We start from the raw sequence: 17128 nt of genomic DNA, 5'->3' as shown, positions 1-17128 counted from the left end.
GGGCCGGGCTCCTGCCGGGAGGAGGCTCGGCTCCGGCTCCAGTTCGGCTCCGATTCGGCCTGGCCTCGGCTTCGGCTCCGCTTCGGTCTCGGCTAAACCTCGGCTCCGGCCTAGGCTCTGACTCGGCTTCGGCTCCGTTTCGGCTCCGGCTCCGGCTCGGCTCGACTTCGGCTCGGCTTCGGCCTCGGCTCGTCTTCGGCTCCGACTCGGCTCGACTTCGGCTCGACTTCGGCTCCTCTTCGGCCTCGGCTCGTCTTCGGCTCCGGCTCGGCTCGGCTTCGGCTCCTCTTCGGCTCCTCTTCGGCTCCTCTTCGGTCTCGGCTCGGCTTCGGCTCCGACTCGGCTCGGCTTCGGCTCCGGCTCGGCTCGGCTTCGGCTCCTCTTCGGCTCCGCTTCGGCCTCGGCTCGTCTTCGGCTCCGGCTCGGCTCCGTCTGGTCCTGTTCCCTGCCCTCCTCCTCCTCCTCTTCCTCCTCTTCCTCCTCCTCCTCATCAGGGTCCGGCGGCGCCATGGTGGGTGCCTGCAGAAGGGACCCCTGAGGGGAGGCCACGACTCATGCTCTCCCACCCCCAAGGCCTTCTTAATAATAATAATCACGATGGCATTTGTTATAATAATAATAAGGATGGCATCTGTTAAGCGCTTACTATGGGCAGAGCACTGTTCTAAGCGCTGGGGGGGGATCCAGGGTCATCAGGTGGTCCCACGTGAGGCTCTCGGTTAAGCAGCGTGGCACAGTGCCAGGAGCCCGGGCTTGGGAGTCAGAGGTCATGGGTTCGAATCCCGCCCCTGCCAACTTGTCAGCTGGGTGAGGGTGGGCAAGTCCTTTTAACTTCTCTGGGCCTCAGTGACCTCATCTGCAAAATGGGGATGACCAGTGAGCCTCCCGTGGGGCCACCTGATGACCCTGCATCTCCCCCAGCGCTTAGAACGGTGCTCGGCACACAGGAAGCGCTCAACAAATACCAACGTCGTTCTGATTCATCCCCATTTCCCAGATGAGGTCACTGAGGCCCAGAGAAGGGAAGTGGCTTGCACGGCACGGGTCACACAGCTGACAGGTGGCGGAGGCGGGATTAGAACCCACAACCTCTGGCTCCCAAGCCGGGGCTTCTTGCCACTGAGCCGCGCTGCTTCTCTTTTCGTCTCGCTCACATCCTGCCTCTGGCCTGGAGCATCGTCCCTCCTCAAATCCCACAGGCGACCACTCTTCCCTGCTTCAAAGCCTTCCTGAAGGCCCACCTCCTCCAGGAGGCCTTCCCTGACCGAGCCCCACTCTTCCTCACCTTCCCCTCCCTTCTGCCTCACCCTACCTCCCGCCTTTCACTTTCCTCCCCCGCCACCCGAAGCACTTGTGTACAAGTAATTTGATTTATTCGTTCGTTCATTCATTCAGTAGTAGTTATTGAGCGCTTACTATGTGCAGGGCACTGGACTAAGCGCTTGGAATGAACAAGTCATTCATTTGTTGATGTTTATCTTCCCCCACCCCCCTACTGTGAGCTCGTTTTGAGCAGGGAATGTCACTGTTTAATAATAATAATAATGTTGGTATTTGTGAAGCGCTTACTCTGTGCAGAGCACTGTTCTAAGCACTGGGGGAGATGCAGGGGAATCAGGTTGTCTCACGTGAGGCTCCCAGTCTTCATCCCCATTTTCCCGATGAGGGAACTGAGGCCCAGAGAAGTGACTTGCCCACGGTCACACGGCTGACGGGTGGCGGAGCCGGCATTCGAACCCGTGACCTCTGACTCCCAAGGCCGGGGTCTTTCCACTGAGCCACACTGTCTGTCTCCCCGCTCTAGATTGTAAATCCGTTGTGGGCGGGGACTCTCTTGTTGTATTGTACTCTCTCCCTTGTGCTTAATGCTGTGCTCTGCACAGAGTAAGCGCTCGGTAAATTCAACTGAGTGAATAAATGAATAAATAAATCAATCCAACACCCCCCCGATTCTCCCCTCTCTATCCGTGACCGACCCCCCCAACCATCCAACATCCTCGACTCCTCTCCGACCCTGACCCCTCTTCCCAGTGATGCAGCAAGGAGGATCCAAACAGCTCTAACTCTGTCCTCCCGGTCCCTGACTCCTTCCCCTCCAGGCCACCTGTCGTGGAGCGGCGCGGCTCAGTGGCAAGAGGTCATGGGTTCGAATCCCACTCTGCCGCTTGGCAGCCGCGTGACTATGGGCAAGTCACTTCACCTCTCTGGCCCTCAGTGACCTCCTCTGGAAAACGGGGATTAACTGTGAGCCTCACGTGGGACGACCTGATTACCCTGTATCTACCCCGGCGCTTAGAACAGTGCTTGGCACGTAGCAAGCGCTTAACGAAATACCAACATTATTATTATTGTTCGCTTCTCTGGGCCTCAGTTCCCTCATCTGGAAAACGGGGGTGAAAAGCGTGAGCCCCATGGGGGACCAGGTAATGTTGGTATTTGTTAAGCGCTTACTATGTGCCGAGCACTGTTCTAAGCGCTGGGGTAGACACAGGGAATCAGGTTGTCCCACGTGGGGCTCACAGTCTTAATCCCCATTTTACAGATGAGGTAACTGAGGCACCGAGAGTTAAGTGACTTGCCCAAAGTCACACAGCTGACAAATGGCCGAGCCGGGATTTGAACCCATGACCTCTGACTCCAAAGCCCGCGCTCTTTCCACTGAGCCACGCTGCTTCTCTGATTACCAGATGATTACTTTGTATCTCCCCTGGTGCTTAGAACAGTGCTTGGCACATAGGAAGCGCTTAACGAAATACCAACATTATTTTTAACAAAATACCAACATTATCATTATTATTCACTTCTCTGGGCTTTCGTCTGGAAAACGGGGAGGAAAAGCGTGAGCCCCACGGGGGACAACTTGATTACTCTGTATCTCCCCCAGCGCTTCGAACAGCGCTTGGCACATAGTAAGCGCTTAACAAATGCCAACATCATCGTTATTATTGTCCACGGATCTGTCCAGCAGTCCCCTCGGCCCTTCCGATATTTCCCACGAGGGATTCATTCATTCGTTCAATAGTATTTATTGAGCGCTTACTATGTGCAGGGCACTGGACTAAGCGCTTGGGATGGGCAGATCGGTAACAGATACAGTCCCTGCCCTCTGACGGGCTTCCGGTCTGATCGGCGGAGACGGACGGACGAGAACAATAGCAGTAAAATTGCTATTTTAACGGGGATGGACTGTTCAGGTTTGGGAGAGAAACTACGTTGCGGATGAGTTGCTTAAGGGCGTTAAGATTATGCTTTGAAGCAGGGCATCGTGTTATTTTCGAGTTTGTTTGAAAGGCCTTTGGACCCACCGTCGCTTTCGTACTTCTGTTTCAGGAGCAACAAGAAGAGCTATTAAAGGGGGTAAGTCCAATATTCAATTTTCCCTTTGGTTTTGGTTCCCAAGTCAATGAAACGAATTCTGGTAAACCCGAGAGACCTTTAACGGGTCATGGCCTTGGGTAAAAGCCAAGGAGCGGCTATTCCTCAGTAGTTCAGGAACTGAGCAGCGTGGCTGTGGACAAGTCACTTCACTTCTCTGTGCCTCAGTTCCCTCATCTGCAAAGTGGGGATGAAGACCGGGAGCCTCACGTGGGACGACCTGATGACCCTGTATCTCCCCCAGCGCTTAGAACAGTGCTCGGCGCGTAGTAAGCGCTTAACAAATACCGCCATTGTTATTATCACCGGAGATGATCTCTATCAGCAGCCCAAACAATAGAGTAACTTTTGGAGGGGGGCTTGGATGATTTGTTTATGTGAACTGAGTGAGCCGGATAAATGATCAACTCTCCGCTTCATTTGTCCGCTCATTTGTCTAGATTTTTATTATCCTATTTATTTTGTTAATGAGGTGTCCATCCCCTTGATTCTATTTACTGCTGTTGTTCTCGTCCGTCCGTCTCCCCCGATTAGACCGTGAGCCCGTCAAAGGGCAGGGACTGTCTCTATCCGTTACCCATTTGTCCATTCCAAGCGCTCAGTCCAGTGCTCTGCACATAGTATGCGCTCAATAAGTACTATTGAACGAAATAATGAATTTGTTATTGGGAGACACAGCTTGGGTGACTCTGAATTCCTGCTCGTAGAGAAGGTAGAATTGGGAATTGCTCCATTGTTTCCCTGCCCGGGTAGATCGCCGGGGAAGAGTGGAGCAGAACGAATTCACTTTCATTCGACCTCCAGTTGGTCATCGGACCTGGGTTCTGCGTGGGACCTCGGGCAGTCGTTTCACCTCCCTCCGCCTCAGTTTCCTTCTCTGTAAAATGGGGACGAGCACCTGTTCTCCCTCCCTCTTAGACTGTGAGTCCCCCGTGTCCAACCAGATGACTTTATACCTACATCAAGCTGAGCACACTGCCGGGCCTCAACACCGCCCGCCGTCATCCAGCCGGCCCCCAGGCTGTAAACTTGTGGACGGGGACTACGTCTGCTCGTTATATTGTTTTCTCCGAGCGCTTAGTACCATATAACCCGCTAAGCGCTCAGTAAATAAGCTTGAATGAATTACCAGAGTAAGAGCTTAGCAGACACCGCAATTATTATCATTATAATTTTTGCTGTGGTTATCGTCGTCGTGATCAATAGCATTTATTAACGTTTTCCTGGTTGCCGACTGGGTGCGGTGTTCTGTAGGCAGCAAGTGCTCAATAAATACAGTTTTTTTGATTGATTCATTCATTCAATGGTATTTATTGAACGCTTACTATGTGCAGAGCGCTGTGCTAAGCGCTTGGAGTATACAATTCGGCAGCAGATAGAGACAATCCCTGCCCAGTGACGGGCTCACGGTCTAATCGATTGATTGCAGTGCACTGGTCTGAGCACTACATCGAACAGACAACTGGTCCGGATACTTACTACGTGCAGAGTTCCTTAAAAAGAGCGTGGCTCAGTGGAAAGAGCCCGGGCTTGGGAGCCAGAGGTCATGGGTTCGAATGCCGGCTCTGCCACTTGTCAGCTGTGTGACTGTGGGCGAGTGACTTCACTTCTCTGGGCCCCAGTTCCCTCATCTGGAAAATGGGGATGAAGACCGTGAGCCTCACGTGGGACCACCAGATGACCTTGTATCTCCCCCAGCGCTTAGAACAGTGCTCTGCACATAATAGGCGCCTAACAAATACCAACATTATTATTATTATTAAGAGATCATAAAAACCACTAGCCGCACCTGGAGGATGTAGGCGTGAATTTTTCATTTTTAATTTTCCCACCAAAGACAACTCCTCCGTGATGGGGGAAATGCCGACAGGGGTGTTTCCTCTGGGTCCGGTGAGCGAGCTGCGGTTTCTGCCTCAGTTTCCCGAGCGTGCGTCGTCGGACTTGCCCCGGCCGGTCCGGGATGGGCGGGAGCCCGAGGACCGACCCAGCCTCGGGGCTACTGTTAATCCCCCGCCTCCCTCGTCGCTCTCCGTGTGGCTTCAACTGTAGGCCCGGCGGCCGGGGGCCGGGCGGACCGCAGCTCGCGTCCTCGGCCGCTGGTATTTGCTTTGAGGCCATTGCCGACTTCTTTTTTTCGCCTTCAGGCCGAGAGGCTAGCGAAACACATGTCGGTGTACCAGCAGGATCTGGCTCCAGACATCACCACAGATGCCAGCTACGCCGCGGAGGCTAAAGAGGCGCTGATAAACGAATGCGAGGAGCTCTGGAAACAGATGGAAGAAGTAAGTACCAGAACCACATTCCTTTCATTCATTCAGTAATATTTATTGAGCGCTTACTACTAATATAATGTTGGTGTTTGTTAAGCGCTTACTATGTGCAGAGCACTGTTCTAAGCGCTGGGGGAGATCCAGGGTCATCGGGTCGTCCCACGTGAGGCTCACAGTTAATCCCCATTTGACAGATGAGGTCACTGAGGCCCAGAGAAGTGAAGTGACTCGCCCACAGTCACACGGCTGACGAGCGGCAGAGCCGGGAGTCGAACCCATGACCTCTGACTCCGAAGCCCAGGCTCTTTCCACTGAGCCGCGCTGCTTACTTTGTGCGGAGCGTTGGACTGAGCGCTTGGAACGGACGATTGGGCACCAGAGAGAGACCATCCCCGCCCAGTGACGGGCTCACGGTCTAAACTGTGACCGTGGGAGAGTCACTTCACTTCTCTGTGCCTCAGTTACCTCATCTGTAAAATGGGGATTAAGACTGTGAGCCCCACGTGGGACGACCTGATTCCCCTGTGTCTACCCCAGCGCTTAGAGCGGTGCTCTGCACATAGTAAGCGCTAAACAGATACCAACATTATTATTAAGGGGGGGGGGGGGACAGACGGCAGAGCAAAGCAGAACGAAACAAGACAACATCAAGAGAAATAGAATCAAGGAGATGTACACCTCAGTAACAAAATAAATAGGGTAATAAATAATATATACTAACGAGCACAGTGCTGAAGGGAAGGGGGAGGAGCAGAGGGAAAGGGGGGGCTCAGGCTGGGAAGGCCTCCCGGAGGAGGTGAGCTCTCACATTCTGCTTAGTCACACACGGGGACGCAGGTCTCTTGTAGAGAAAAGGTCAGAGGAGAAATTCTCCAGGGGCGAGCAGACTCCTTTCCGTGCTTGGGAAATCTGGTCTCGGAAATAGCGGATTTGGGCCGGGAAGGGCGGGTGTGGTGAAGTGGACATCCGGCGGTAGGCGTAGAAAACAGCGCGGCGAGTTGCCCGACCTGGGGTGCACGAGTAACTGCTCCCCAAATTTTCTATAATATAATTACGATATTTATTCAACGCTTAGGTGCCAATTCGCCGCACTCAGTGCCCATTCTACAGTTCCTAAGTCCCCTGTCTAAGAAGTAGGGAGAGTAAGAATAATATATTGTGGCATTTGTTAAGCGATTACCGCGTGCCAGGCGCCGTACTGAGCGCTGGGGTGGATACGAGCAAATCGGGTTGGACACAGTCCATGTCCCACACGGGACTCACAGCCTCCTTCCCCATTTTACAGATGAGGGAACTGAGGCACAGAGAAGTGAAGTGATTTGCCCACGATCACCCAGCAGACAAGTGGTGGAGCCGGGATTATCCCATTCGTCAAATAGGAAGCAGCATGGGTTAATGGAAGGAGACGGGGCTGGGGAGTCAGAGGTCGTGGGTTCTAATCCCGCCTCCGCCCCCTGTCTGACGGGTGACCCTGGGCAAGTCACTTCACTTCTCTGGGCCTCAGTTGCCTCATCTGTAAAATGGGGATTAAGACTGTGAGCCCCATGTGGGACAACCCGATCACCTTGTATCTACCCCAGCGCTTAAAACAGTAAGCGCTTAGCCAATACCATCATTATTAAATAGGAGTCTCATCCCATTCATTCATTCAGTTGAATTTATTGAGCGCTTACGGTGTGCGGAGCACTGTCCTAAGCACTTAGGCGAGTACAATACAACAATAGACAGAGTCCCTGCCCACAGTGAGCTTACAGTCTAGAGGGGGAGACTGACACGTCTGTAAATAAATTACGTTGTATAAATGAGGAAACTGAGGCCTAGAGAGTTTGAATGTGTTGCCCAAGGTCACCCAGCGGGCCAGGGACAGAGATGGATTTAAAATTTGGCTCTTCTGTCTCTCTGTTCCATGTTCCTTCCACTAGGCCACGCTGCCTCCCACTTCTAACTTGTTTAATGTTCATTTTTGGTTCACTGTGACAAAAGAATAACAATCAACGCGTCTCCTCACGTTTGGTGTTTTCTCTTTCGACGTGCCCAGTCCCCAGATGCTCCGTCGAGCGGGAGTCTTTCTTGGCTCCTGTCCTCCAGGGATCCGGCTTCTCCCACTCTCCCCGGCCGCTCCTTTTCCCTCCCTTCTGCTCCCTCGGTCGGCGACGACCCTCAAGCCTCCTCTTCCTCACCGCTCCCTCGGCCCGCGGCGGCCCCCCGACCCTCTCTCCCTCCTGCCGTCGGCCTGTGACCCCAGCCCGCCCCAGCGAGCCGGAGCTCAGAATGAATCGTTCTTGAACGCCGGGACCTCGGCCGTATTGTTTTTGGAAGCGTATTAACCTGGCCGAGCGAACGGAGAAGGGAGGGGACAATTTGGACTGCCCAGAATGTAACCGGTCTTCTTTTATTTTCGAAATGTAGTGTCAGAATAAGTTGAGCTCTCTTGGACCTGAAACTCTTACAGATTCAGATGCTCAGGTAAGCGTTGGTGGAATCCATTCGTTTCTTCTACCGGTAACAGTGCGTGTGTCTGGGAGTCGGTCGTATTTCTGAAGCACCTACTGTGTGCACAACACTATGCTAAATGCTTGGGAGAGTTCAGTATAACAGTAGAAGAGACACATTCCCTGCCTGGTATGTAAAGAAACGCACGTACACACACCTGTATCATGCCCGTGGGGTATATTTTCGGTCATAATACGCGTCACTCCCCGTTGGAAGTTTCTTGCTTGGTTTTTATTTATTAATAATAACAATAATAATAATGATGTTGGTATTTGTTAAGCGCTTACTACGTGCAGAGCACTGTTCTAAGCGCTGGGGAGATACAGGGTGATCAGGTTGTCCCACGTGGGGCTCACAGTTTTAATCCTCATTTTACACATGAGGTTACTAAGGCACCGAGAAGTGAAGTGACTCGCCCACAGTCACACAGCTGACGAGTGGCAGAGCCAGGATTCAAACCCATGACCTCTGACTCCCAAGCCCGGGCTCTTTCCACTGAGCCACGCTCTGCCCGCAGCTTCCCCCTCCTCCCTAAAGAATTTCACAGCTCCGAGTTTTGGCACGTGCAGCCTAAAATGGGAGCCAACACTGTAAGCTCCCGGAGGGCAGGGAATTCATTCAATTCATTCAGTAGTATTTACTGAGCGTTTACTATGTGCAGAGCACTGTACTAAGCACTTCGAGTGTACAATTCGGCAACAGATAGGGAATGTGCTCCTTACTTCTGCGGAACTTTCCCTAATGCTTAGTACTGTGCTTCTCCCTCAGGAAGCACTCAGTAAATGCCCCTGATGCCGATGCTGAATGCTTTAATGATAATAATAATAATAATGGTGTTTCTTAAGCGCTTACTTTGTGCCAAGCACGGTTCTAAGCACTAGGGTAAATACAATGTAAATCAGGGTGCCCCACGTGGGGCTCACTGTCTTCATCCCCATTTTCCAGATGAGGTCACTGAGGCCCGGAGAAGTGAAGTGACTCGCCCGAAGTCACACCGCTGACAAGTGGCAGAGCCGGGATTAGAACCCACACCCTCTGACTCCCAAGCCCGCGCTCTTTCCATTGAGCCACGCTGCTTCTCTAGAGCCCGGGCCTGGGAGTCAGAAGGTTATGGGTTCGAATCCGGACTCTGCCGCTGCCTGCTGTGTGACCTTGGGCAAGTCACTTCGCTTCTCTGGGCCTCAGTTCTCTCCTCTGTGAAACGGAGACGAAGACCGTGAGCCCTGGGCGGCAACAGGGACTGTGTCCAGCCCAATTGTCTTGTACCTACCCAGCGCTTAGAACAATGCCTGGCACATTGTAAGCAGTTAATAATATCATTATCATTATTATTATTATTTAGATTATCCGTGCTAATGGGCAGAAGTAGCGCGGGTGATCCGTTCCAGAGAGATGACGGTCAGTCAGCGGCATCTAGACCGTAAGCTCGCTGTGGGCAGGGAGCGTGTCTGTCGGCTCTGTCGTATCACGCTCTCCCAAGCGCTTAGTAAAGTCGTGAAGCCGCGTGGCTCGGTGGAAAGAGCCCGGGCTTTGGAGTCAGAGGTCATGGGTTCGAATCCCGGCTCGGCCACTTGTCAGCTGGGTGACTTTGGGCAAGTCGCTTCGCTGCTCGGTGCCTCAGTTACCTCATCTGTAAAATGGGGATGAAGACTGTGAGCCCCACGTGGGACAACCTGATGCTCCTGTGTCTACCCCAGCGCTTCGAACAGTGCTCGGCACATAGTAAGCGCTTAGCAAATACCAACGTTATTCTTATTATTGTCCGTAAGCGCTCAGTAGATGCCATCGCTGCGGATGATCTGATGAGGGGCTTCCGTGGGAGCAGGGTGCCGGGGCTGGGGTAGAAGCCGGGTAGCAGGCCGGGAGGGTCACCCGCGGGGGCCGGCTCGGAGGGGAGTCAGCCTCGCTGCCAAGAACTGAAAAATCTGCCGGGAACCCGTCAGAAAATCCACATAACCGCCAGCTGCCTAGAATAGAAGTCCGCACAAGGCCTGTTGTAATTGTATCTCATTGCAAACAAAGGAAAACATATTTCTGCCTTATTATCTCAAAGCCCAAGAGGTCTCCAGTCCTCCCTGGTGAGGGGGAGAGGAGGTTCGACCGTTACCGCTTGTTTTAGCAGCTGCCTCTTTACCGTAAGGATGTTTATTTTCCAGCCCTCCTCATTTCCTCCTCGTCTCTCCTTTATCCCCTCCTGGTAGAACGTTTTAAAAACCGAAACCGCCGACGTAGCTGCGTATGTTCTTCGGGGGGGTCAGTTTTTTCGCCGGTGATGATCCGCTCTGTTTTGATGTTGCTGGAGATTCATTTTTTTTACCTAAGATGACATATGCCGACGTCCTAAGCGGCAAACAGATGGGTGGCTTGAGTCAGAAAAGGCCGTCAGGAGGCGGACGCAGATCGAAAGGAAGTCAGCGGACTCCCCCCCCGTTTGGTTCCGGTGCTAACTTTACCGACCTCGTTCTCGACCCAACATAAAAGACCCAAAAACTAGTACGTCCGTTCAGAACTCAGCCTCGGGGGCTGGAGGTTGTTAAACGGGGCAACCTAGCGATGGAATTGCAGCCCTGAGCTCGTTTTCTGACAGGCCCGTGGCTTCGAATGATGGACGGCCGATGCCCGGAAGCCTGCCCGGGCTCCGGGGAGGTAACGTCCCAGCCTGGGCACCCTGGAGGCTCCCCGTCAGTCGAGCCGATTCATTCATTCATTCAGTAGTATTTATTGAGCGCTTACTATGTGCAGAGCACCGTCCTAAGCGCTTGGAATGCAACATTCCGAATGCCAGCCGAGCCGATGCCAGCCTGCGAACTGAGCCGAAGATCGGGACTGGTGTTTAGCTCTGCCGATGCTGACTTGGGCCGTCCGCCCGCCCCGGTGTTTGGAATTAAGCTCTCCTAGGACAGAAACAAAGTGTTTTCCTGAAAATTCCTCTATTTATCTGCCATTTCCGTAGGCGACACGGAAGGGAGGGGGAGAAGAGATAACGATACCCAAGTCGGGGAAGGCCTCTCCGGGGAGATGTGCTTTCGGTCAGGCTTTGCGGGCGGGGAGGGAGATTTTTCCCGTCGGATGACCTGGTCCCTGCCTTCGAGGAGCTTACAGTCTAGTTTTGCTTTGCTGTCTGTCTCCCCCTTTTAGACCGGGATGAGCCCGTCGTCGGGCAGGGATGGTCTCTATCTGTTGCCGAATTGTACATTCCAAGCGCTGAGTACGGTGCTCTGCACACAGTAAGCGCTCAATAAATAAGAAATGAATGAATGAATAGTGGCCCCTTGCAATCTTGTAAAGACCCATAGGCTTTGGGTGGGTCAGCAAATGACCGTCCCATTAAAAGAGTCCCATTATTTAACGCAGCCAACGACTTAAAAAGTGTTAAATGTTTTCTGAAAGGCCTCGGAAAGGAGCAGTTTATCTTTAAGAAGCTCTTTCCTCCCCTGCCAGGTCATTTTAACATGTGAAGCTGGCCGAGGCTTCAATAGCATAGCTGATTTTTGAATTCTTCAGTACGACAAAAGCCAAATTGTGTTGGTGCAATGTCTTGTGGAATGCGTTACCATTTTCAGTACATTGTGTACTTAAATACCCATTTGTTTCCAGGGACTTTGTTAGCCTTTTCAAAAATGTTGGCAAGAGGCTGCGCTGCTGCTCCATTTTTCATTTTTTAGTAGGATCTAGATAAAGATGAACTTAATTCACCTGGGCGGTGATATCTCCCCGCAGTCCTGGGCCCTGAACCTAGCCGCGGTTCTGTTTGCCTGAAGCCAGTGATAAAATTCTGAATTCCGATTTTGGACGGAAAGGGGGCTCGTAAGCGAGGTGCCGCTGTCAGTGACGGGGTTTCTGAGTCGGGTTTGGCAGAGTTTTGAAGGGGCAGGGTAAGTTCAGCTCCGCAGAGGTGCCTGGCACCCTGAGGTCCCAAACAGGTGCCCATCGGGACCTCTTACCTTAGACCACTGTCCTCCCCCACCATCCCCCCACCCCCTGGCCCCGGGCCCTGTCCCTCGGTGGGAGAATTAAGATGGATAAGTAGTTAAATCATTCTCCATTGGAACTCTCCGGGCCGTCCTCCCGAAAGCATTCAGGCTACAGATTCATTCATTCATTCAATCGTATTTATTGAGCGCTTACTATGTGCAGAGCACTGTACTAAGCGCTTGGAATGGACAGTTGGGCAACAGATAGACAATCCCTGCCCAACGAGGGACAGTCTAAACGAGGGAGACGGACAACAGAACAAAACAAGTAGTCGGGCGTCAGTGCCATCAAGATAAATAGAATCGTAGCTATATACACATCATTAACAAAATAAATAGAGTAATAAATAACATATACAAATATGCACCAGTGCTGTGGGGAGGGAAAGGGGGAATGGGGAGGGGAGGAGGAGCAGAGGTGAAGGGAGGGCTCAGTGTGGGAAGGCCTCCTGGAGGAGGTGAGCGCTCAGTAGGGCTCTGAAGGGGGGAAGAGAGTTAGTTGGGCGGCTGTGAGGAGGGAGGGCGTTCCGGGACAGAGGTAGGACGTGGGCCAGAGGTCGACGGCGGGACAGGCGAGAACGAGGGACCGTGAGGAGGTGAGCGGCGGCAGAGAAACGGAGTGTACGGGCTGGGCTGGAGAAGGAGAGACGGGAGGGGAGGTAGGAGGGAAGCAGGAGGTCTCTTGTGGTTTGGTGATTTTTTTTTTCCTTCCTGCTTTCTTTGTAGCTCTCGTTATTAATTATGCGAGTGAAAGGCCTGACCGCCGAACGCAATCAGTGGCAGAAAAGAACTCCTGAAAGTAAGAATCGCTTTTGACTTGGCAGCATTTCCCTGTGAGATTAGAGTCAAATACTCTATCTACCTGTAAACAATTCCAAGAATACCGTCCGGACGATCGATTGTGCAGGCACCCGGAAGGAAAGGAATTTCATTCATTCGTTCAGTCGTGTTTACTGAGCGCTTACTGTGGGCAAAGAGGGCCGAGAGTCAGTTCTTCCCCACTCACCTTCACCAGCAGACAAGCACGTTCTGTGTCTGTTTATTGTTGCCTTGTGTTCTCCCAAGCGCTTAGTACAGCTCCTCTCTTTTCCTCAGCTCCCCCTCCCCTCCGCGTCACCTCGATTCCCTCCCTTTGCTCTACCCCCCTCTCCCCACCCCACAGCACTTATGTATCCATCTCTCTATAACTACTTATTTCTACTGATGCCTGTTTACTATTTTCGATGTGTATATATCAATACTTCTGCTTACATCGATGCCAGTTTACTTGTTTTGATGTCTGCCTCCCCCATTCTAGACTGTAAACCCGGTGTGGGCAGGGATTGCCTGTCTTTATTGCTGAATTGTACTTTCCAAGCGCTTAGTACGGTCCTCTGCTCACAGTAAGCGCTCAAAAAATACGATTGAATGAACGCATACAGTGCTGTGCACCCAGTAAGCACTCAGTAACTCCGAATGAATGAACACGGATGGTCACGTGTCCGCGCTCAGTGGTTGGAACGCCACCCTCCCTGGGGGTAATCCCATGCAATCCCACGTTTTTGTCCCGGAGAATCGATCATTCGGTCGGGGTTATTTACCGAGCGCTTACCGTGCGCAGAGCCAGCGTTTTGGATTCAACAGTGTTGGTAGACACGTTCGCTGCCCACAAGGAGCTGACAGTCGTAGGGGAGCCGGACGTTACGATAAATGACTACGTTACGGATATATACACAAGTGCCGTGGGGCCGAGGGTGGGGCGAATATCAAGATCCAACCCTCTAGGTTCTTTATTGCCGAATTTTACTTTCCGGAACAGTGCTCTGCCCGCAGGAAGCGCTCAATAAATACGATTGAATGAGTGAAGAGTAGGCGTCCTTTGCAACCGAGTCGTTGGCACCTCTGAAGCTCGGGACCTCTCGCCGGGCAAAGGGGTCACAGCTCCGAGCTGCCGGGCGGGTTTAAAAGAAAGAAGCCCAGCGTCGGGGACCCCGTCAGTCGGGGTCTGTCTGAAACCAGTCGGTCGGTTCCCTTTATTGTTACCCTCACGGACTCATTTTGCTCTAAGCCAAATCTTAAAAATCTCCATAGGCTCGTTTGAGGCTACCCTGGTTGTCAGATGGAAGTTGGTGATGGAACAGTGGTCCGTTTTGGGGCCCTCGTGGGCCAGGGCCCCGTGTCCCGACTGACCGTCCTGAATCCATCCCCAGTGCTTTGTCCCGAGCTTGGCGAGTAGGAAGCTCTGTCCGAGCGCCACCGGTAATCGACGGACTGTCGCTGGCGACAACTGGCAACCGGCAGCGACTCTCGGTAGGAGAGGCTGGAGGAATGGGGCCGCTACGGGCTCTGAACTTCCTCCCCTCCGGCTGATAGCGGCCTGTCGGGTCCTTGGTCGCCTGACGAGGGAGGGGACCCCGGGATGATGTGGGCGGCGGGAGATGCGGCCTTTCCCCAGTGTCCTGCTGGGCGTCCTCCCACGAGCCGGCCTGGAAGTGCTCATTTTCTGCAAGCCTGAAAATGCTCATTTTCAGTCTCTCCGATAGGCGATCGTTTTGGCGCTTTTGCGGACGCTTCAATGGAAGTACAGTCGGGTTGGCTTGGATCGTATTTTCCAGCCCATTTTTAAATACTACTTGGCTCGTGGGGGCGTTCTATTCTAAACTCTGATGGCTATTTTTACAAGTTCAAAACGCTTTTGTCCTGTTGGTGATTAACGCACAACAGTTTTCGAGCTACGCCGCTACCCTTTATAAGCAAAAACCACCGATCCTTCGTCGGGGCCCGGGAAACCGGCGCGGCGAGGACGGTCTGGGTTCGTTGTCCGTGCCGCCGGGTGGAATTTCTGCTTAGAGGGGACCGTGCCAGAATGTGGGATGATTTATTTTCCTGAGGTGAAGCACAAAGAACTGACTCCCGATGAACTGATAGTTGCTGGGCCCCTGAAATTCTGAAGAAGAGGGCGCTCCGTTTTGTAATAATAATAATAATAATGTTGGTATTTGTTAAGCGCTTAGGATGTGCAGAGCACTGTTCTAAGCACTGGGGGAGATACAGGGTAATCAGGCTGTCCCACGTGAGGCTCACAGTCTTAATCCCCATTATAATAATTATAATAATAATGTTGGTATTTGTTAAGCACTTAGTATGTGCAGAGCACTGTTCTAAGTGCTGGGGTAGATACAGGGTCATCAGGTTGTCCCACGTGAGGCTCACAGTTAATCTCCATTTTACAGATGAGGTAACTGAGGCCCAGAGAAGTTAAGTGGTTTGCCCACAGTCACACAGCTGACAAATGGCAGAGCCAGAATTCGAACCCATGACCTCTGACTCCCAAGCCCAGGCTCTTTCCACTGAGCCACGCTGCTTCTCTAGAATGTACTGTCAAATCTGGGTTCCGGGCACCGAACCAACTGCCTCCCGACCACAGCTTTATGTTTTTTTTGTTACTATTTTTTGGGTTATGGTATTTGTTAAGCACTTATTACGTACCGGCGTCTGTACTAAGCCCTGGGGTAGATACAAGCTAATCAGGTTGGACACAGTCCATGCCCCAAATGGGGCTCACAGTCTCAATCCCCACTTTCCAGGTGAGGGAACTGAGGCACGGAGAAGTGAAGTGACGCCCCCGAGGTCACAGGGCAGACGAGTGGCGGAGCCGGGATTAGGATCTAGGTCCTTCCGACTCCAGGCCCCGGGGTCTCTCCGCTAGGCCGCCCTGCTTCTCACGATCAAATTTTATCACGGTCAATATTGGTCCGGATGCACCTGCGGGACCTGCCGCAGCTCTAAGCCCGTCAGTGGGCGGGGATGGTCTCTACCTGTTGCCGAATTGTCCATTCCGAGCGCTTAGTACAGCGCTCCGCCCATAGTAAGCGCTCAGTAAATGCTATTGAACGAAGTCGTCGGCGCACTCTGGCGAAGCCTCAGCTTTCCTCCACGCGGATTTGGATTCCAGAACTGCAGGAGGGGTCCGAGGGAGAAGAGCGATGGAAGGCGAAATTGCCGCTGTAGTTCCGGAGGCCGGGCGTCAGCCCAGCTGTTGCTCGTCATTCCCCTCATTCGTTCATTCAGTAGTATTTATTGAGCGATTACTATGTGCAGAGCACTGGACTAAGCGCTCGGAATGGACGGTTCGGCAACAGATAGAGACCATCCCTGCCCAATGACGGGCTCACGGTCTGATCGGGGGAGACGGACGGACAAAAACAAGACGACATAATCACGATAGATAGAATCAAGGGGATGGACACCTCATTAACAAAATAAATAGGGGAATAAAAATATCTACAAATGAGCAGAGTGCTGAGGGGAGGGGAAGGGAGAGGGGGAGGAGCAGAGGGAAAGGGGGCTTAGCTGAGGGGAGGTGACGAGGGGGAAAGGGGAGGGAGCAAAGAGGGAGTAGAGGGAGCAGGTTCATTCAGTCGTATTTACTGAGCGCCTACCGTGTGCCGAGCACCGAACTAAACGTTTGGCACAGTACGAGAGTAAGCAGGCACGTTCCCTGCCCACAACGAGCTTGCAGTCTAGAGAGGGGGAGACAAACGTTAATATAAATAAATGACACATACGGACGTTAGCGCCTTGGGGTTGGGAGGGGAAAAGAGCAAAGGGAGCGGGTCAGGATGACGCAGAAGGGAGTGGGAGAAGAGGAAAGGAGGGCGCAGGCCGGGAAGGCTTCCTGGAGGAGATGGGTCCTCGATAAGGCTTTGAAGGTGGAGAGACCGTCGGGTTTGTCCGTCGGGTTTGAGGAGGGAAGGTGCCGGAAGGGATCCGAGGGGCAGACGCAAACGCCTCCCCTTCCCGCGCCCAGGCGGCAGGTGGGCAGCGGCTCTCTTGGAACGCCCCTCCGGCTCCGGACCGAGCCGCCCGCAACCGTCCGGCCAGACGGGCGCGAGGAGCCCGGAGGGAGCGGGACTGCGAGGCAATCTGGCGGTCGTGACATTCCCGCTCCGGCTGAACCTCGTTCCAATGGAACCCAGCCTGAAAATAGTTTCAGAAATTATTTATGACTTCCAGTAAACAATGTAAAATCTGCAG

At 52.9% G+C, this 17128-nt stretch overlaps 1 protein-coding gene across 1 annotated transcript in view; it reads left to right on the top strand.

Annotated features, from left to right (window-relative positions):
- Positions 1-383: 383 nt before the first annotated feature.
- CENPK (centromere protein K) overlaps positions 384-17128 on the top strand; it is a 32383-nt gene continuing 15638 nt past the window's right edge. The window contains exons 1-5 of the mRNA XM_029071511.1: positions 384-511; positions 3331-3357; positions 5520-5657; positions 8055-8111; positions 12839-12911. Of these exons, the coding sequence (XP_028927344.1) occupies positions 509-511; positions 3331-3357; positions 5520-5657; positions 8055-8111; positions 12839-12911 (298 nt within the window). The 5' untranslated portion in view covers positions 384-508. The remainder of the gene's footprint in view (positions 512-3330; positions 3358-5519; positions 5658-8054; positions 8112-12838; positions 12912-17128) is intronic.

This window comes from Ornithorhynchus anatinus, chromosome 1 (genome assembly GCF_004115215.2).
Source record: "Ornithorhynchus anatinus isolate Pmale09 chromosome 1, mOrnAna1.pri.v4, whole genome shotgun sequence".
Taxonomy (NCBI): Eukaryota; Metazoa; Chordata; class Mammalia; order Monotremata; family Ornithorhynchidae; genus Ornithorhynchus; species Ornithorhynchus anatinus.
This window is presented reverse-complemented; position numbering and strand designations above follow the sequence as displayed.